Below are 21,938 nucleotides of genomic sequence, written 5' to 3'. Positions count from 1 at the left end.
AAGCACTTACTCTTATCTGACATAATATATATTGTACCTACTTATCTCGTTTATTGTCTGTCTCACCCACTAAAATATAATCCCCTTACGGGCAGGGACTTTAATCTATTTGGTTCCATATTACGCCCTCAGCATGTAAAACAGTGCCTAGGACAGGTTCAATCAATATCTGCTGGATGAATGAATGTACTCTGAAGTACACATTAAAATTAAAATTGTTGTTCATTCACTAAGTCGTGTCTGACTCTTTGTGACCCCATGAACTGCAGCACGCCAGGCTTCCTTGTCCTTCACGATCTCCCAGAGTTTGCTCAAACTCATGTTCATTGAGTTGGTGATGCCACCCAACCACCTCATCCTCTGTCACTCCCTTCTCCTCTTGCCTTCAATCTTTTCCAGCATCAGGGTCTTTTCCAATGAGTTTTTATTTAAATTAAATGTAAATAAAGATGTTTAAAATTGGTGATGTGGTCACTCTCTTTTTATGGGAACATATCTTTGAAATGATAAAGAGAGTTAGTGGAAAAATAATTTAATATATCAAAATTTGATAGCCAACATTTCTATGAATTTAATTTGTAAAGGGAAATGATTAGTTTTTACTGTCCATAAACAAATTATTCACAGTAATTTTAATTTCAGGATTGTGCTTATCCTGAGCATGACTGTGACCAGCTCTTCCTAGCCCTATATTATGCGTTCACAGATTACAAGAAGAAACCAACATTATCCTGTCATTAGAAAGATAAAACATATCACCAAATCTCAATGCTTGACAAACCCCAAGGTATCATCTGCTGTTATATCCTCTTTAGACTAAGATGGTGGCTTTGGAATAAGGAAGAGCTGGATGTGAATCCTGGGTCTGCCACTTCACCAGCGGTGTAACTTCAGGTAAGAGACTAATATGAGTGAGTAGAAATGGAAGTAATATCTATTTCATGAGAGAACTGGGAAGATGGTTCAGTGCCTCATACAGAACAGGTACCCAATATATATTGCTACCCTTTATCTCCATAAGGATAGTTAATTAGGATAACTACGCTGTTGTCAAAAATTTTTTTTGGCAGGACTGGTTGTTCCACAAAGGCTGCTCACTCATCTGTCTGGGCCCCCCAGAACATTCAGAATGGGGTTATAAAATTATCAACAGTTGAGACACTCATTACATGCAGTTTACTGACTGACTGACGTTGCTTAGGTTGTGAGCCACTCACCTAAATAGCCTTGAGTCTTTTTCTGTAGTGCTGTGACTGGGCAGTCTTTATGAGCTAACAGTAGCTGTTTCAACTGAGCCACCTCATTGCGTAGTAATGTGACTTCATTCTGAGGAGAAAGGTAAGAAAAGAATATGAAGAAAATGCATGCTCCACTCTTGAAGCCCCAGTGACTATCCTCAGAGTGAGGACAGAAGGCTGCCTGGATTTTCTCCTTCGAATCTAGAAAAGATCCAGCAAGGCTTCAGACAGCCCAGGGCCAACATGGCCACAAATTCAGTGACAGAAGCTGCTTTCAATGATAGTAGGAATTTTACACAGAAAACTTACTCCTTTGTAGGGTAAATATGATTGTACAAAAATTAATAATACATATGTCCTTTGACTAGTAAAGCCTACTTCTAGGAATCTATTTAACAGAGCTATTTACTCAAGCGCATACAATGTACACTGCAGCACTGCTGTTCTGGCAAAAAATTAAAAACATTATAAATATCTGAATCTTATAACCAAACTATAGAATGCTACATTGTACAGCTATTGAAAAAAATGAGGTAGGTTCTCTGTATACATGACTAGATCTCAAGAAGATAACTGTTTCATGTTAAAACAGACATATAGTCCCTCTATGGCTCCCCAACAAAAGCTAAAAAATGAAAAAAATATTAGAAATATATATAGATCTGGTAGGTACAAACTTATCTACAAGGAATAGAATGAGACTGGGAAAGACATACTGAAGAGAGACTTTATTTTTAATCTATACTTCTGTGTGTGTATGTATGTATATACTACATATATATTATATAAATATATTACCTTTGTAACTGAGTATTTTTAAAAAATCAGAAGAAGGGAATGATATTCAAGAAAATGTCTGGATTATAACTGTTCTATTTGTACTTGTGTGGTTTTTTTCTTAAGTGAAAGAAAGCTCATTCGGGGAAGAAACACACTTCATAGACAGAGTTAGGCCATCTCAGAAGGTCAGAGAGGCCTTCTTTCTTTCTTTATTTTATTAAGCTGCATTATCTGGACAAATACTTTCCCTCTAGGTGTTCCACTACCAGTCAGATTTTACTGATGATTTAAAAGAGAGCACCCTGGGGCACTTCATTTATTTTCCTTCATCCAAAAGGGTCTATGGATGACTCATTCTGTAGCTGATTTGGGATTAGATGGTGAGTGTCCTTTCCAGTCCCCAGGGAAGAGATTTCAAGTCTGACTGTTAAGACATTCGTTCTGTATTCTTCCTGGCATATGTTCTGAATCCATCTTAATTTAAAGAATTATCATCTTCTACTATATTGTCCCACTTTCTCATGATTCAACATCACTTTCCAGATTCAACAATCCTAATAAGCACCCAGGACCCACTCACACTCAGCTGAATGTTCTGAGAAGTGAGTTCCTCAGCCTTCTTCTCTAGGGAGGACACCCACAGCTTCCGCTTTTGACGGCAGCGGGAGGCTGCAGCCCGGTTGCGCTCCAGAAAGCGCTGTCGCCGCTCATCTGGATCTTCATCAACCGTGCGCCGACGTCGACCTCCAGTACTAGGAGTGGGTTGGGCTGGTGAGACCTGTTGCCCAGAAGGAAGAGGAGTTACTTGAAGATCTGCTTAAAGGATCTACCAGCCTCTGTCACCATAGCAAGTCTCCTCACTCTGTCCCTTAGCTTCTCTTTTGCAGTAGTTCCTCATTCTGCCTCCTGTTTCCTTTCAGTCTTCTCAGTTCCATACTTGGACAAACTATAGTTCAGTTGGAAACTGATTGTTTCTGAGACAGACAGACAAAAATGAAACTAGGATCATTTTTTGTTTCTTAACAGTGAATATGGTGGGCAGGGAAATTATAATCAGGAGAAGTGTCAGGGGAACTTTCAGGGAGACTGTGGAATAAAAAATTGGAGAATTACTGACTTGGCCAAGCAATACAGACAAAACAACTGCATGCTGTAAGTTTCAGAAAAGGAGAAGAGATTTTACCATCAGTGAGATATGAGCTATCATGGAGATATATGAATTAGCATATTTTTTTTGCTGTACCACGAGGCTTGAGGGATCTCAGTTCCCTGACCAGGGACTAAACCTGGGCCGTGGCAGTGAAAGCCTGGAATCCTAGCCATTAGGCCACCAGGGAACCCCTAGTATACTCTTTTTATTTATAATCAGTTATTAGTCATACTCAACAATGGCCCTGCTTCCTGCTTTGTTTGTTCTGTTTTTAAAGAGAAAAACATTTTTAAATCCCTTTACAAATTGGTGATTTAAGACCATCTTTTTTTATTTTTTAAAGTTTTTATTGAACTTATTCGATTTAGCTTTTTTTTTTTTTTTAATGTGTCTTTGGTCTCGAGGCATGTGGAACTTAGCTTCCAGACCAGGGATCAAACCTGTACTCCTTGCATTGGAAGGTGAAGTCTTAACCACTGGACCACCAGGGAAGTCCCCGAGACCATCTTTTTAAAAAAAATACTTATTTTCGGCTGTGCTGGGTCTTCGTTGCTGCGCGTGGGCTTTCTCTAGTTGCGGTAAGTGGGGTCTACTCTCCAGTTGCTTCGTGAGGCCTTCTCATTACGGTGGCTTCTCTTGCTGTGGAGCATGGGTCCTAGGGCACTCGGGCTTCACTGGTTGTGGTGCACGAGCTCAGCTGACCCATGGCATGTGGGATCTTCCCAGACCAGGGAACAAATTGGTATCCCTTGCATTTCAAGGTGTATTCTTAACTACCGGACCAATAGGAAAGCCTTTATCTTTTGTTTTTAAACTTTAGGCTGATGTCTCTTGTTTCTAAAGCACTTTTGAATCATTCTCCTTTTCTGTTAGCTGGTATGTACTCAAAGAAGATAGACCAATCTTATAATAATGGCCAAAATTAAAATATAGAAAGGTTAGCCATCTGTATAAAAGAAACTATGTAATGTAAAACAATGCCAAAAATTAATTCTTCCCGAATCTGTTGCTATTAGAGAACATCTATATTGGTAGTTTCCAAATGCCAGAGCTCAAATCAGTTGCATGAGGATAAACATAAACTCATAAGAAAACAGAATCTTATTCTACTTTAGGCCCTACTGAATCATAGTCTCCAGTAATACAGATAATGAAGAGATAATTTTAATTATTCAGATTAATAGTCTCTCCCCCAAATGAAAAAAAGTGGAGAAGAAATTTCAAACTCATTTTAATGAGCTACAGGCCTTGGGGTTGCTGCTTCTTACTGTACTAAGGGAAGTTTACATAGATTCTCTTGTGATTTTCAACTTGCTCTTTGTTCTAAGCTCACTGGTGCACACGTAAAGACTGGCAATTGAGGGGGAGAATGGGGAAAAGGAAATGATGGATTCCTATTCTCTCATAGGCAACTTAATAATACATGCAGGGAATGGAGGTAAGAGAACAGACCAAGAGAAACTTGGGAAGAATAAGAAGGAAAGGAATTAGTGGTAACTAAAAACGAAGTCATGTCATTTCCTCAAGGGGAAGCAGCACAGTTTGGGCAAGGGGGCTGCTGCTTTACCATTTCTAGAAGGGACTGGCATCAGAAGGGGTTACAGGAAGGTGGGCAGGCTTAGCTTCTAACAAGAAAACTCAAATGAAAGCTTTTGTTGTTGGCCAAGCTTTAAGGCAGCATATGGTCATTAAATGTTAGGACATGTGGTGGTAACTGATGAAGCAGGTGGTGACATCAGGAAAAGGGGATGGGCCAAAGACCTAACTCCACAAACTAATACCAGGTTGTTGTCACCTAACCAGTACAGACAATATGAAACCAAGGCTTACTCGGTTTCCAAAGAAACTTAGTAAAACTGAGGCCTCCTTGAAAAAAAAAGAATTGGGCTTCTAAAGAAGATCTCTCTGGCTTTTTTAAGACTTTAATTTCTCCTGATAAAAAAAGATTAAATTGATAAGGAAAAAGTGTTTTTCAGGGTATGTGTTTGTTTACTGAGCCATCTTAATGCTGTGACATCATATTTTATTAATATATTGTTGTATAATATATTGTATCTGATTTTTGTATAAATATAATCAGTTAAGTTTTTTGGGGGGTTGGTGGGGGTTAAGATAGGAGAGACTAGAGACTTTGTTGTATAAAGTAGCTTGAAATGAGGTTCGGTCACATTTTAGAGGGCTCTACAGATAGAGCACTCACTTGTAGACATAACAAAAAAGCAGAAAACAAAAACTGAGACCTCCTCTGTGGCAGTTCTGCATTATCCAGTCTGCTTGCATTTGTCTAACAAAAGGACAGATAAAGCAGAGTGCATTTTGCTGTCAAACTGTCAACAAGAAACAAAGTGCAAGTCGAAGCCCAGAAGGCTGAAATCCATTCCTCCTTCATTTTCCTGCTCCTTGAAAAAACAGATATGACCTAAAGAGTAACAGCGACAAGCTGGTTCCCCCATCAAGGGTCTAACTGACCTGTGGCTGGGCCGGGGATGGGGCGTCAGGGTGCTGGATGAGGATCTGGCTTTGCTCTGGACGGGCTGTCACCATGGTGCTGGCAGTCCCCACCACCATTCCACAACCACCATTGATTGAGGAGACTTGGTGGGTTAGGGTAGCTTTTAGTCTCTGTGGTAAAAGATAAGAAAAAATAGCTTGTCAAAGGTGAGATTTTATTAAGGGTGAGAAAAGTGGGCTTAGATTTTATTACTGGCCTTACAGACAAAATTCCCACAGTGATTTTCCCTTAACAAAGGGATTAAAAGAAAATGACATAGAGAGAAAGAGTGCCCATGATCCCTAAAATACCTACTCTGTTCCCTCATTATCATCCTGGGCACAGTTGGAGGGTGGGGGTTGTTGAACCGATAGAGTCCAGATGAAAGCTCTACCCTGGAACCTGGCCAGGGGCTGGTTACGCAGTTATTCACCTCTTGGCCAGCTCTCCTGCCCACTCATCCACCCTCCATCTGTCACCCTGGAACTGAAACAGCAAGAGTTCCATCCAAACAATCTGTGCTGCTTCTTTTCACTGCCATGGCCTGTGTACCAGGCTCTAAAGGTGGAAGAGAGGAGATAAGAGTCATGAATCAGGGTCTATTCTTCTCCAGACCCGGCAACTGGGTAGGTCTTTTAGCTCTGCAAGCCCCAGAAGATACCACTTCTTTCAGAGGGGCCAGCATTGCTCCAGGTTGGGATGTACTTACCATCTTGGCTTCTGATGGCATAGGGTGGCCAGAGGGAGAAATGGAACCACTGCTGTTAACTGGTGGGCCAGGGATACCAGGAATGTTGGGCACCATAGACACAGGTCTGGCCAGCTAGATCAAGAAAAGGAAGAAAAATCAGAAGGGGACATAATGCTATTAGTGGGGCAACAACTTCCCCAAATGAAGTGCTTTTGAGGCTGGCACATTAGGGCCTGTTCTATGCACCCTGTCCATGGGGCATGCAGAAAGTCTGGGAAATACCTTCCCTCATGGAGCACCACAGGATAGGGGATCTAATCCTTCAGTGCTGTGACAGTTTCTATGGGAAAGGCTGAGACTGTGTCTTGAGGAAAGTGGTGGGCAATTTGTGAGGTACTTAGTGCCAAGTGAAATAAGCCAATCAGCAGGCTGGCAAGATCAATTCCTAGACCAGGAGCCAACGGTCCAGATGAGCCTTTGTCTAGTGTTCCATAGTGCTGGATTGGCAGAGGTTAGTGAAAAGTATGGGCAGGCCGCCATGCTCAACTAATACAGACCAGAGCCCATGTTTCCCTGGGGCTCATGTGTGTTTATGAGCATTCAGGTGGAAGGGAGGGGTTCGTGTGTTGGTAGGGTTGGCTGCCCCAACTACAGAACTCACCGATATAACAGAAGGCATCTGTACTGGAGGCCCTGGCAGCACAGGCATGGTCTGTCCATTAGCAAGATGCATGACGAGAGGGAGGGAGCCGGTGGGAGACCTAGAGGAGATATAAAGTGAAATGCTCACAATACAGACTCTTTTGCCAATGATCTTCCTCCTGTAATTATAGCAGATTTCCCAGTCTTTTCTAGTTATGGTAACACTGTAAAATGTTGACACCCTCATGATGGCAGATAAAGCAGGGAACGCTACTTACCTTACCTTATAGATGGAGAGAAATGGCAAGACCTTTACACCTTGCAAATTAAGCAAACATCACTGAATTCAAGTGGGTGGGAAGCTAACTACTGAGTTTAGAACAAATAAATAAACATTCCTACACTGGCATGTATAAATTCTGTGCTATCTTAGATAAGGACTACTTCTACCAAAGTTGCCATTTTGCAAGGCTGTGTCATATGATAGCCAAATCTGAGTAAGTTACTCCTGTTCCTTTCCATGTTTTGTTCTACTCTAAGAAGGAAGCCATTCCTTTGTATTTTTCTTAATGGGTCTAGAGAACAATAAGCTTTCAGAGGCTGAAGCCTGACAACAGCCTCTTTAACCCATGGGTACCTGGAGACAGGATCTTAAGTCATCCCATTATGAAATCTGCATGGGCCACGCTAGGAGTGAAGACAAATAGACAAAATTAGGGATAGCAAAGACCAAGAGCCTTAACTGGGACTCAGGGGAACAACCAGACTTAAAAAAGATGACTTAATGGGTTTCAGCCCCTCATTCAGTAGTTCCTCCATAAACGTCTATAAAATTGAGGCCAAGAACTAAATATATACTTCCCTGTGTGACCTCAACCAGTATAATGAACTTCCTAAAGTTCAAAGGATTCTTCTTTTAGGCTGAATAAGTATTAAACCTCCAAATTAAGGAAGTACACGCTCAAATAAATACTTGCTTGCCTACCAAAAAGGTAACGAAGATTCTGTTTATGGAGTGAAAAAAATTCATTTTGAAACACAATCTCAGTAACTTGTTTTCCTTGAGAATTCAGAAACAGTCTCTATTTTATAAAATAATTTCATACAGAGCAAAGAGATTTAAGCTTTGCTGCTTCTCCCTGCTCTCTATACTTACCCCAGTTGCCTGTTAGATGGGGGAGCCTGTGTGATGACGGAGGTTGGGGAAGGAAGGGTTGGGTGAAGTGGATCATAGCCCAAATGGAGAGGCAGGGAGCCCGGGCGTACGATGGTAGGCGTGGGAGTAGAGATCACAACAGGCTTTGGGGCAACATCCTGGGGAGAAGAACCAACAGATCACAAAATGCTTTAAGGGGTGCTTATAGGGAAATACAGAGCCGGTAAAATCTAGTATCAATTTATTGGAAAGAGCACTCAGGCTACTAAGGTAAATCGTGACCTGATTCCATGGTGATCATGGATCCACACCTCACTAACCCATTCAGAAGGAATGATGAGTTAAGACCTTTGGTTATCTCCCTTCCAGGGATAATGGCAATATGAGTGGGATGACAGTTGGAAGACCACTTGAAATCTCTGTAGAAGCATTACAGTATCATATAAATTCTAAGGAGTGACATAATTTTTGTTTGTTTGGGGGCCATGCTGTGCAGCATGTAGGATCTTAGTTCCCTGACCAGGGATTGAACCTGTATCCCCTGTAGGGGAAGCATGGAGTCTTAACCACTGGACCAAAAGGGAAACCCCAGGAGCATTATAATTTTTCATAATCTAGGTACTTTCATTCTAAACCTGATGCTCAAGTGTCCACTGATCCCTAATGGGAAAAGACAAGCATAAGACTGGCAATAAGGCAATCTAGTATCTCCCATAGACCACTTAAAAAAAGGGCTACGGAAGTCTGAATAATGACCATATTGTGATAAAACAAACTGCTTCCCATTGTTAACCCATTAGGACCTTAGACTGCCAGTGCCCACAGTGGCCCTGAAAACATCTCTAAGCAGCCTCTAGGACCTGGCTGCTGCTGGAAAGAGGAGGAGGGGAGGATAGCTGCAATGTTTATGGAGGGGATAGTTTTGAGATGTTAGCAAACTAGTTTTGGAGAGGTTAAGATGAGGTACAGATGCTCTATCCACAGTGGATACTAAATAATAACCACAGTAGAGACTGGAAGGGGCCATAAGGAGACTCCTGAGGTTCTGATAATATTTTCAAAGTGTTGGTTATATACACTGTAGACTGTGAAAATTCAGTAAGCTGTATACTCACAATTTATGTGCTTTTCTGTATGTGTACTATATTTAAATAAATTTATAAAAAAAAAAATCTCACAAAGTGTTTGCTTCAAAAAAGTAACACTAAGAATTCTGATAAATATTTCCTTCGAATCACTTAAAAATGTTCCTTTGGGAAGATTTTTTTTCCTAAATGGTTTAATGTTCAATTTATGAATTATGTGATTTTTCATTTTCACTTATTAATATATGATCTAGTACAATATACATAAAGTATATAAATTTAAAGGATAAAACACAAATACATATGTAAAATAAAAACAAAGCCCATTTTTAGCACCCCAGAACATTCTCCTGTGTTCCTTCCTAATTCATACCTTCCCTCAAGAGGTAAAGGGTTTCCTCCACTTAAAAATAAAAAAAAATAAAAAAAAAAAAGAGGTAAAGAGTTGAAGATGAATTCTATCATCTTCAAATAGTTTTGCCTCTTCTTTACTTTTTTTTTTGGCTATACGGCATGTGGGATGTGAGCTCCCCGACCAGGGATCAAACCCGTGCCTCCTACATTGGGAGCTCAGAGTCTTAACCAATAGATTGCCAGTGAAGTCCCAGTTTTGCCTATTCTTGAATCTGATGTAAATGGCTTCACATGGTACGTACTTTTGTGTCTGAAATTTGTTGTTGTTCAACATAATGTCCACATTGCTGTATATATCATTAGTCTATTCTTTTTTTAATGCCATGTGGTATTCCATTTTAGAAATATACCACCATTTATTTATTCCCTTGTTGAAAGACATTTGGACTGCTTCTAGTTTTTTTACTATTATGAATATGAATTAAATTGAAGAAAGTGGGGGAAAACCACTAAAGCATTCAGGTATGACCTAAATGAAATTCCTTATGATTATACAGTGGAAGTAAGAAATAGATTTAAGGGACTAGATCTGATAGACAGAGTGCCTGATGAACTATGGAGGTTCGTGACATTGTACAAGAAACAGGGATCAAGACCATCCCCAAGAAAAAATAATGCAAAAAGCAAAAATGACTGTCTGAGGATGCCTTACAAATAGCTGTGAAAAGAAGAGAATCGAAAAGCAAAGGAGAAAAGGAAAGATACAAGCATCTGAATGCAGAGTTCCAAAGAATAGCAAGGAGAGATAAGAAAGCCTTCCTCAGCGATCAATGCCAAGAAATAGAGGAAAACAACAGAATGGGAAAGACTAGAGATCTCTTCAAGAAAATTAGAGATACCAAGGGAACATTTCATCCAAAGATGGGCATAATAAAGGATAGAAATGGTAGGGACCTAACAGAAGCAGAAGATATTAAGAAGAAATGGCAAGAATACACAGAAGAACTGTACAAAAAAGATCTTCATGATCCAGATAATCACGATAGTGTGATCACTCACCTAGAGCCAGACATCCTGGAATGTGAAGTCAAGTGGTCCTTAGAAAGCATCACTACAAACAAAGCTAGTGGAGGTGATGGAATTCCAGTGGAGCTATTTCAAATCCTGAAAGATGATGCTGTGAAAGTGCTGCACTCAATATGCCAGCAAATTTGGAAAACTCAGCAGTGGCCACAGGACTGGAAAAGGTCAGTTTTCATTCCAATCCCAAAGAAAGGCAATGCCAAAGAATGCTCAAACTACTGCACAATTGCACTCATCTCACATGCTAGCAACGTAATGCTCAATATTCTCCAAGCCAGGCTTCAGCAATACGTGAACCGTGAACTTCCTGATGTTCAAGCTGGTTTTAGAAAAGGCAGAGGGACCAGAGATCAAATTGCCAACATCTGCTGGATCATGGAAAAAGCAAGAGAGTTCCAGAAAAACATCTATTTCTGCTTTACTGACTATGCCAAAGCCTTTGACTCTGTGGATCACAATAAACTGTGGAAAATTCTGAAAGAGATGGGAACACCAGACCACCTGACCTGCCTCTTGAGAAACCTATATGCAGGTCAGTAAGCAACAGTTAGAACTGCACATGGAACAACAGACTGGTTCCAAACAGGAAAAGGAGGACGTCAAGGCTGTATGTCACCCTGCTTATTTAACTTATATACAGAGTACATCATGAGAAATGCTGGGCTGGAAGAAGCACAAGCTGGAATCAAGACAGCGGGGAGAAATATCAATAACCTCAGATATGCAGATGATACCACCCTTAGAGCAGAAAGTGAAGAAGAACTAAAGAGCCTCTTAATGAAAGTGAAAGAGGAGAGTGAAAACGTTGGCTTAAAGCTCCACATTCAGAAAACTAAGATCATGGCAAATGGTCCATTACTTCCTGGCAAATAGATGGGGAAACAGTGGCTGACTTTATTTTTTGGAGCTCCAAAATCACTGCAGATGGTGATTACAGCCATGAAATTAAAAGACACTTACTCCTTGGAAGGAAAGTTAGGACCAACCTAGACAGCATATTAAAAAGCAGAGACATTATTTTGTCAACAAAGGTCCGTCTAGTCAAAGCTATGGTTTTTCCAGTGGGCACGTATGGATGTGAGAGTTGGACTATAAAGAAAGCTGAGCCCTGAAGAATTGATGCTTTTGAACTGTGGTGTTGGAGAAGACTCTTGAGAGTCCCTAGGACTGCAAGGAGATCCAACCAGTCCATCCTAAAGGAGATCAGTCCTGGGTGTTCACTGGAAGGACTGATGTTGAAGCTGAAACTCCAATACTTTGGCCACCTGATGCGAAGAGCTGACTCCTTTGAAAAGACCCTGATGCTGGGGAAGATTGAGGGCAGGAGGAGAAGGGACGACAGAGGATGAGATGGTTGGATGGCATCACCGACTCAATGGACATGAGTTTGGGTGAACTCCAGGAGTTGATGATGGACAGGGAGGCCTGGTGTGCTGCGGTTCAGGGGTCGCAAAGAGTCGGACACGACTGAGTGACTGAACTGAACTGAACTGATGAATACAACTGCTATGAACATCCTTATATACTTCTTTTGGTGGACATATGCACTAATTTCTCTTCCATACAGACTTAGAAGTGGAGTTGCTGGGTCAGAGAATAGGTGTAATTTATATAAATCCTCTAAACAATGAACATTTATTTAAACATAATCAATCCTTCTGTATCACACTGTGTTTATACAACTATCACATCAAAACATCATCTACCAATTAAGTTTTAGATGACTCTTGGTAAACGGCTTTACCTTCTCCTTAAGCGGTGGGGAGCAGGGGCTAGAGGCAGGACTGTCAGGTGGGGATGAGTCTACCTCCACTGGCTCTTCTTCTTTGATTTTGATGTCTGGTGTAGAAGGCAGAGACATGTCAAGGGGCCCAGAAGCAGCCTGTTAAAAGAGAGAAATGAGCACAGTTCAATCCCATGATTCCCTTCAGGTTTAATCTATATCTTCCCAGTTAAAAGATGAGTGAATATACTTCTAAGAAGTTCAATCCTTGGTCAAAGCACCAAACTGAAAGTCAAAGAAATGTGGAACCCAGGTTTTACACACAACTGTGGCCAAATCGTTTAACTTCTCAGGGCTTCTGTTTCCCAACTATAAAATGAAGTTATTTACACCTGCCTCACCATGGATGAACACTGATAAAGATTCTGAAAGGAGGGGAAAAAAACCTTTAAATGCCTATGAAGACCCTGAAAGGAGAAAATAAAAAAAAGATGTCATTTATTCATCACATTCTATGATTATTTTTTAGGAAAGCACAACAATTTCTGAATCCAGTGCGTTCCTATTCTCAACCAGCTCCACTGGCTACTAGAGAGCTGTGAACACTTTTTCTGCCAATCAGAATGACTAGGTTACCCAATTATCAAAAGCAAACAAAAAAAAGTTGGCTATTAAAGTACTGTCAATGAAAGAGGAAATATCTTTTCTGGGGAACTCTCCATGCTTGATGGTGTTCTCACCCCCAAATCTGATGCTAGATGCTAGAAGCTAGGAAGATAGGGTTTTGGGGTAACAAAGAAAGGAAAGGCTGATCATTTGATCAGTCAAAGAAACTAGAACTTGGGACTAGGGGCAGGACTGGAGAAAACTAGAAGGGAAAGAGTACTCTTCTGGCAGTGGTGCAATCACCTCACAGAACTGGGAAGCCATAAGTGGCTTTGAAGAGAACAATAAACCATCTAAGATGACCCTGATACTGCACAACAGGGAGGCTGGCATTGCAGTTCAGTTTCATGACAAAGTGGATTCTTGGTTCTATTCTTCCCACATCCTAGGCTTCTTGGTGAAAGAGGAGCTTGTTTTTAATTTATCCCTTGCTATTTTAATCACTAGAAATCCTGGTATTTGAGTGAATTGAAGATAATCTGGTATCTACTACATTAGAGAAGGTGGTAATGGTTCTTTCTCTCCAATCTGATAAGGATGAGCAACAGCAAAGATGGTTTCAATTTCTGCCCTCATTTTTTTCTACACAGATGTCAGGTCCAAGTGGGCTAATTCCTGGATCCCTGAAGTCAGAGGGTGGTGGGAAGGAGAGGCCTCTTAAGTAAATACAACCACAAGTTTAAAATCTCCTAGAGGCATCTCCTAGAAAAGTTGTGGTTCAGAGAAGTTTTGGGCTCATAAAACACTCCTGGAGATAATTTTCCACTGAGCCTATGCTTCTCATCAAGAAGAGGTGAAGACCACTCCTGACCAAGCAGGGAGAAACACCAAGAGATGCCCAGTGAGTAAAGGCATGACTGACTGTGTCAACTGAGCTAAAAGGGCAGTGGAAAAGACTTGGAGCCTTTAAAAGGAGGCTAATTTTCTTGAATTTCCCTATAATGAGTTTGGTTTAAAATCCTTCACAACCTGGTGGAAACAATTTGACTGATTTCTTTGGGGCGAGGAAGAAATGACAGGGGGGATAAAGTAGAGAAACTGTAAAATAAAATTATACCACATAGATTGTAAGCAAGTGACTGATAAAAAGAATGACGAACAGACCACCACAAGTTCTGCCATTTGAAAGGAGAACTACAAATATATGCCACTGAGTTTCCCCCCACTTTCTTTTAATATGTGGGAGATAACAGGAAATGAAGATGACAGAAAGCTATAGAACTTGGAAGGACCCCCAGTGATAGGAACACTTCATTCTTATAATTTAAGATGGATGGAAAAATTGTGCACAAACTCTTTTGATTTACCTGCTGATAGCTTATAGTGAATGGTGTTGGATTTGTGGCCTCGAGAGGAGAGAATTTCGATCTGGGGCCAGAGACAAGGCTTGATCACTCAGAGTTTTGTGTAGCAGAAGTTTTATTACAGTGAAAAGAGACAGCTTCTGACATAGACATCAGAAGTGGGCAATGAGTGCCCCAATCACTAGTTCGGGTGGGGCTTTATATACTTTTTCAGTTGGTACCATCAATAGATCAAAAGAGTATCTTAAGGTTGTAAAGGTCTTATCAGACCCACTGGGACAACATAATCTTAAAATAATAGGATTAGTCAGAAGGTTTCTGTTAATGGGAAGCATGTCTCCAAGAAAGATACATTGTTGCTGCTGCTGCTAAGTCAATTCAGTCCAGTCAACTCTGTGCGACCCCATAGAGGGCAGCCCACCAGGCTCCCCCATCCCTGGGATTCTCCAGGCAAGAACACTGGAGTGGGTTGCCATTTCCTCCTCCGAGATACATTGTTGTTATATAATAATTATATACTATATACAGAGCTTAAGGAAAAACACACCATTGAGCAAGATGTGCTGTTCTGTTGTGTAATCCTTAGCTCTGGACTTAAAGTTGGTCTCAGTAGAAACAGATTGTTGCCATAACAACTCAGAGCTTTCCAAGGGCCCTGGTCTCCTTATCAACATACCTAAGAATAAGCTCTCTCACTGCTATCTCCCTCTTAGAGGGGAAGAGTCCTCCCTGGAAATTTTTTCTTAAGTCTTGACTTTCCTGTATTCTGGTAAGATTCCATGCCTCACTGCACCCTGCAATTATGGGAGGTACACGTGTTAATGTGTATGTTCTGAGATAGAGATATTGGAATTTTTTCTGAATTATTATGGAAAAGATACCTGATTTTAAGTAGTGACTAATAACCCAGAATTATAATTCTAAAATAGAGTAAACTTTAACTTTTTCTTTTGCCCCCAAACCCCTTATTCCATGGGAACTATTTTTCTTTGACTCTGCTTCTTGAACTATTTCCTCTGATCTTCCAAACTAAAGGATTCTCTAGGGATCTTGAATATAAAGGTTAAAATCAGGATCACAGCATCTCAGAATCTGAAGTGATTCCAGTATTTTAATCCTCTCCACAATATCTATCCTAAGAGACCTCCATATAATTGGACATACCTTGTGATAGCTTCCTATCCTGATCCTATTTCTACTTCTAGGCCACAGAGAGTAAGTTTAACCCCTCTCTTACACAAAAACTCTTCAACTATTTGAAGACTGCAATTTTGTTTCAATAAAATTTCTTTTCACACTTCCCTGGTGGTTCAGGGGTTAAGACTCCATATTCCCACTGCAGGGGGCATGAGTTTGATTCTTGGTTGGTGAACTAAGATCCCAATGCCACTGCTGCTGCTGCAGCTAAGTTGCTTCAGTCGTGTCCGACTCTGTGCGACCCCATAGACGGCAGCCCACCAGGCTCCCCCGTCCCTGGGATTCTCCAGGCAAGAACACTGGAGTGGGTTGCCATTTCCTTCTCCAATGCATGAAAGTGGAAAGTGAAGGTGAAGTCACTCAGTCGTGTCCGACTTTTAGTGACCCCATGAACTGCAGCCCACCAGGCTCCTCCGTCCATGGGATTTTCCAGCCGAGAGTACTGGATGGGTTGCCATTGCCTTCTCCCCCAATGGCACTGGGTGTGGCCAAATCAAAATAAGAAAATAAAACAGGAGACAAGTATGATCCTTTCTATGCAATAAAATGTGTATGCAGGAAAAAAAAAAAAAAGCGGTTTCTTTAAATGTTCCCAAAGTGACCTAATTTCTGATTCTTTCACCATCCTGGCTGATCTCCTTTGAAAGGTTTTTAAGAACATCCTTCCTTAAGCTTAATGTCTTGACTATTACTACAGAGTTACTCGGAGGTAGGAGTTACATACACTGAAACAAAGAAGAGTCAAAATTCAGTAAATGTCTACTGATTGGCTGACTGAATAAAACAATCCAAGTGAGAAGTCTGATTAGCGCAGAAAAGAGTGGGATTTGGCAAAAAAAAAAAAAAACCATTATATAACAAAATTTGAGTAACATATCCAGAACAAAAATAGTTTAAAAAATAGATTACTGAACAACGTCCACTAGAAGGGCAAGAAAACTGGTTTTTGATGAAGACCCAACACTTGTGCTTATCCATCACCTGGACACCCTAAAGACTTGAATGGCTGACAAGGATAAGTGAGTATTATCTGGTTCTATAGAACCAAGCCCATAATTTGTTGCTTTAACCAATTATGCAAATTATCCCAGGGCACAGTGCAAGTTGCCTAGATCTGAACACCACCAGTTTTTTAGCAAAAGTCCCGCCTCTTGCCTTTTTTTCATCTTCATCTGCAGCTTTTTTGAATTCATGTTCAAAGGAGTTAGCTAGTTCATTGAAGAGTCCCACCTCTTCACAGTTCTTCAGGAATCGAGTTGGAGTAGGAGTTTGATCTGTAGACATGAAAAGAAAAGGAACCTTTATTTTAGTTTTGATCTGAGATTAAAACTAGAGAGCACATCAAGAACACATTTTTATTCTTCTGTTTGGAAAGAATCTCTATGTTTAGGCAGATTTGCTTTTATGGAGCACTAGTCAGTAAAGACTGGTGTTAGGCCACCAGAGGGTGTCTGTGCTGTGTTGCCTCAAGGCCAGCAGAGGGACGACAGAACAATGTTTCGTTGTGTGGCTATCTATATGTAACCACCTTTCTCTCAGAGGCTGGTTTCAGCTCCCTCACCCCCAAAACAAAACAAAAACTGCCCACCCAGGTGGAGTCTGTGAAACTTTTAGGTGGGAAAATCAAGTACAGTTAAGTGACATTTTCTCTTTACACTTATTCTCTGCTAGGTCTGAAGTGAGTAGGTGTAAGCAGATGGACACTAAAATCTGATGAGGAGAAGAGACTGAGGATCAGATGGCTGAGTCTACTTGCTAAAGCTACCAAGTAAGAAATGGTGCCTTGTTTTTCAGCTGTCACTAAGGTAAGAGTCTGTTACCTTCTTGAAGGCATTCCAGGCACATCTAGGGGCTGGGGAACAAGATAGCAAGATCGTGAGCTAGAAAAGGAAACTGCAAACAATAGACCTCACTGCATGGAGACCTGGGACCAAGAGCAAATTCCGGAAACCAGGATATTTGGATTTAGATTTGCCAGCCAAAATATCCTCTCAGAGGCTGCACAAATCTTTCCTCAGCCCGCTGCCTCTGCCCTTGGGAAGAAGGAGGCTCTGGGTAACCCACGGGAACTTTTCAAGCAACTTGAATTTTAGATTTGAGCTTCTCTCTCCCCATCCTGTTTTTCTAGTTTTCCTCTCTTGCATGCTAAGTTGCTTCGGTCGTGTCTGACTCTTGGTGATCCCATGGACTGTAGCCCACCAGGCTCCTCTGTCTATGGGATTCTCAAGGCAAGAATACTGAAGTGGGTTGCCATGCCCTTCTCTGGGGAATCTTCCTGACCCAGGAATTGAACCCATATTTCTTATATCCCCTGCGATGACAGGTTCTTTACCACTAGTGCCACCTGGGAAGCCCCTTTTCTCTCTTAGGTCAGTTGTATCTTGTTCTCTGGTCCTAACTCAATTATGACGGTTTTCCTTGCGCTGCTAATCACCTTGGGGATTCATTTCATATTCCAAACCACTAAACCGAATGATAGGGATAGAATGATGTTTAAACAATATTTTAAGGAGTGAGACCTGGGGCTAAAATCACTCCTCCTAGCATGATCAATTGGGAATAGTCCAGTGGGATTTTCCATGGAAACAACGTAACTTTTTTTTTTTTTAATTTAAACAAAACCTCTTCTGAATCAGAGTGTTTGGAAAACTTACCACTAACCTCCCAAAATAGTTTTAAAAGGTTCTCTGGCAGCTTTGGTTGGCCAACGATAAAGCCACTTTCCCTCCATCCCCGGGTGAGTGGAGGTAATATTCCCTTATGCATAGAGAGTACTTCAGTAAGGGCACATTAAAAAATCACAACTCAAGTGGAACAGGACGGGGCAGCTAAGGGCATGGTTACAGCAGAAGAGGGCCTTATGGATCTCTGATCTGAGGCTCATATAAACTTTTTCCATTCTTGAACAGCCAGCCAGAAAATGTATATAAGAAAACCCTTAGCTTGCTCTGATGATTCCAGAGAAATCAACAGGTGTTTATTGAATGCTTTCTGTGTTTTGCTGCTGTATGTATAAACTGTGTGTACATTTGGGGGAGGGGGAGAGGGAGAGATAGAAGTATAGGAGTTTGGGCCAAAAAGAAGTATGGTTCTTGCCATAGAGAACTAAGAGGATGTTTTATAGTTGAAGAAATAAAGTTAATTTATATAGAGAGTATCACAGTATACAAAAGATATGTGCCATGTATGGCACAGAATAAAACTGTTACAGAAATAAAGACAAATTAATGGCGGAGCAATTAGGAAAGATTTCAAGAACTGGGACTTGAGCTGGGCCTTAAAGAATGGCTTCAGAGGGTAGATGAGAGAGAAAGATTAGTAGGCTAAGAGGAGTCAGGCAGGTGAAGGCACAGAGAGAAGCAGGTATGGCACCAATATATAGATGAGGAGAAAAAGGTATGTGCAGGTCAAAAGACAGTCATGTTAGGGACATAAGTTGCATTTAAAGATGGGTAAATACCGCAGGGCAAGGTTATAGAAAGCTTGAAAACCCAAATAAAAATAGCCTTAAAGTAAGAGAAAATAGGAAGATAATGACAGATTTTGAGCAGAGGACAAGAATTTCAGTAAGTCTGGTTTTTCAACAGAATGCAAGATGGATTAGAATGAGAGACCAGTCAAGGAGGCCAGCTAGAAGACTATGGAGGGATTCAAGCACACTGATGGTGGATGGCAGGAAGCACAGAAAGGAACACAACAGTCAGAAGTGAAGAAAGAATAAAACGATACAAGATTGTGAGAATATTGATATCACTGAATATCAAAGTGGAGGAGCTGGTTTTGAGGACAAGGAATTCCTTAACTGACAGTCACTGACATGAATATCTGAAAACAGAAAGATAGCCAAGTAAGTGTTCAGTAGGGGCTGAAATACATGTGAGGTACCAGGTCTTAATTTGGAGATATGAGAATCACCAGACTAGATAGGAGAGCTGAAATGGGCAGTGGGATGAATGCCCTGAAACAGAAGGCAAAGAATAACAGGAAAACAGTTTATCTCTTTGGGACTGTCCTGTGTCATTTTCTCTCCCCACTCATGGAGGGTGGCATAGGCATTTCCACACATTTGGAATAACCTCTCCAGCTTGATAACTCTGCCCCAAATTTGGTGTGTGTGTTCAGTCATTAAGTTGTGTCCAACTCTTTGCAACCCCATGGACTGTAGCATGCTGGGCTTCCTTGTCCTTCACTATCTCTTGGAGTTTGTCAAATTCATGTCCATTGAGTTGGTGATGCCATCCAACCATCTCATCCTCTGTCGCCCCCTTCTCCTCCTGCCCTCAATCTTTCCCAGCATCAGGGTCTTATTTTCCAATGAGTCGGTTCTTTGTACCAGGTAGCCAAAGTTTTGGACCTTCAGCTTCACCATCAGCCCTTCCAATGAATATTCAGGGTTGATGTCCTTGAGGATTGACTGGTTTGATCTCCTTGCTGTCCAAGGGACTTTCAAGAGCCTCAAATTTACCTGTTGCATAAACTTCTTCAATCAATTTCACTTAATAATAATTCTCTGAGTACTGATGCTGTTTGTATTATTCACTTATACTTGACTTAAAAATACTAAAATTTTTTCCATACATACATGCCCCAACAATAAATTTAAGTATGTGTTGCCTACATACATGTTTATGCCCTCTCCACTCTTCCAAGGACCTTCCCCAGGCTTTCTTAAGGATCACTAATGACAATGTCCCCAACTTAAGTCTTTTTCCAGGAATTACAATCCACAAGCTCCCAGCAAAGTGCCTGGTACACACAGTAGATATTCAACAAATAATAAGGTACAGGAGATCTGTAGGGCAAGCCCCTTCCTTCATGTACAGAACTATGGGAGGAGGTTCTCTCTTTTCTCCTCTGTGTCTCAAGCAGCACTTTGGCTGGTAGTACTTAGAGAGATTGGGCTTTCCAGGTGATGCAGAGGTAAATAATCCACCTGCCAATGTAGGAGATGTGGGTTTGATCCCCACGTTGGGAAGATCCCCTGGAGGTGGAAATGGCAATCCACTCCAGTATTCTTGCCTGGAAAATTCCATGGACAGAGGAGTCTGGCGGGCTACAGTCCATGCGGTTGCAGAGTCAGACATGACTGAACACATGCACACTTAGAGAAATTGTGCCTTACCTGAATTATTAACTGATACTATACAATAATCATCATTAAATTCTCCACTGGTTAAACATGGAGGTAAGCTTGCTTAACTCAGGCTAAATCAGAACCCCTTGTGGTAACAAAAGAAAGAGCCCACTTTGTCTGCCTGTCTAGCTGAAAACAGCATGAGAGAACTGCTGCAGTGTTTGAGAGGAGTTGCTAAGAATGCTCCCTTGAGAATGGCACAGGCAAGCAAAACAGTATCTAGAGCAACCGGTGAGAGGTTCCAGTCGCCCAACTGCCCTAGAAAAGCCCACTGTTTGCCCTCAGTGGTCATAAGGGAAGTTGAATTTACGAACCGACAACCTGCCTGCTTGGGGAGAAACTGACACCCAGTGGAAGAGAAGCAGCCAGGCCAGGCCAACTTCCTTGCTCTCTTTTGTTCACCCCTTTGCTGTGGGTAGGGAAAAATGTCAAAGGCATCTTTTGTCTGCAAATCTTCCAAACTCTTAATAAAAAGGCGGCAAGGAGGGAATAGACTGAAAACAGCTAAGACAAAAACCTCAACACACCCACCTCAAAAACCGCAGAACCCAATCTTGTATTAAAAACTGAGAGAGTGGAGGGCACAATAGAAACTTGGGAGCTTTTAGTGTTCCTTTCTCCTGATTAAATGCAGATCACATAAGGGCTCTTAATGGGAGAAGGGGAGTACAGCTCCCGGTACATCTGGTCCCTGGTATTAATCTTAACTGTCTGGTGATATTAAGGCACGTGGCTTCTGGGGCAGCAAATACCTGCGATGATGACTGAGTCAGTTCGGGCTGGGCCAAATTTCAATGTCATCTCATGCTTGTGTTTATGAACTGCCAGGTGGTCCTCGTTTGTAAATCTCTGAAACGAAACAGAAACAGAGATGTGAAAAAAAAAAGAAGTGACTCAGTGCCCTTTTAAAAATGTCCTACCAAACATCCTACAGTAAGGTTGGTCCCTGGAAAGAGGGACTGGAGAGGGAATGGGAAGGAAGAAAAAAATGGAAATGATGGAAAAGGAGAGGAGATGGATTCAAAAAGAGAAAATAGGAAAGGAGAAAATGAAGCACTAGAAATCTGGAGGAGAGGGGAAGGGGAAGACCGTAGCACCAACTGCTCTGTATTACCAGGTCCAAATGAGAGAAATGGACAGATTGTTGGTGAAGTGGGATCCAGGCAGGAGGTTCCAAATGAAAAAAACATTAAGGCTAGCTCGTAGCAAGCAAGGGAAAAATAATGTTTAATAATGATAATAAA

At 41.3% G+C, this 21,938-nt stretch overlaps 1 protein-coding gene and 1 long non-coding RNA gene across 7 annotated transcripts in view; one reads left to right on the top strand and one right to left on the bottom strand.

Moving 5' to 3' along the window:
- Positions 1 to 21,938, bottom strand: part of ATF7 (activating transcription factor 7) — a 95,226-nt gene that overhangs the window by 8,789 nt on the left and 64,499 nt on the right. For 5 of the 6 annotated variants that reach the window (XM_005206196.5, XM_059886667.1, XM_059886666.1 and 2 more), the window contains 9 exons: positions 21,447 to 21,543; positions 16,716 to 16,834; positions 12,415 to 12,552; positions 8,149 to 8,306; positions 7,012 to 7,111; positions 6,369 to 6,482; positions 5,638 to 5,790; positions 2,599 to 2,796; positions 1,218 to 1,326 (listed from right to left, as the gene is read on the bottom strand). In XM_005206196.5, coding sequence (XP_005206253.1) covers positions 1,218 to 1,326; positions 2,599 to 2,796; positions 5,638 to 5,790; positions 6,369 to 6,482; positions 7,012 to 7,111; positions 8,149 to 8,306; positions 12,415 to 12,552; positions 16,716 to 16,834; positions 21,447 to 21,543 — 1,186 coding nt within the window. The remainder of the gene's footprint in view (positions 1 to 1,217; positions 1,327 to 2,598; positions 2,797 to 5,637; positions 5,791 to 6,368; positions 6,483 to 7,011; positions 7,112 to 8,148; positions 8,307 to 12,414; positions 12,553 to 16,715; positions 16,835 to 21,446; positions 21,544 to 21,938) is intronic. The other variant, NM_001192843.1, reaches the window with a different exon arrangement.
- Positions 787 to 20,339, top strand: LOC132345254 (uncharacterized). Its single transcript, XR_009494481.1, has 3 exons — positions 787 to 894; positions 17,232 to 17,365; positions 19,148 to 20,339. It is a non-coding gene; the product is annotated as an uncharacterized lncRNA (long non-coding RNA).

The sequence above is a fragment of the Bos taurus genome, chromosome 5 (genome assembly GCF_002263795.3).
Source record: "Bos taurus isolate L1 Dominette 01449 registration number 42190680 breed Hereford chromosome 5, ARS-UCD2.0, whole genome shotgun sequence".
NCBI classification, from domain to species: Eukaryota; Metazoa; Chordata; class Mammalia; order Artiodactyla; family Bovidae; genus Bos; species Bos taurus.
The sequence above is the reverse complement of the archived record's forward strand: the minus strand, read 5'-3'. Positions and strand labels throughout refer to the sequence as shown.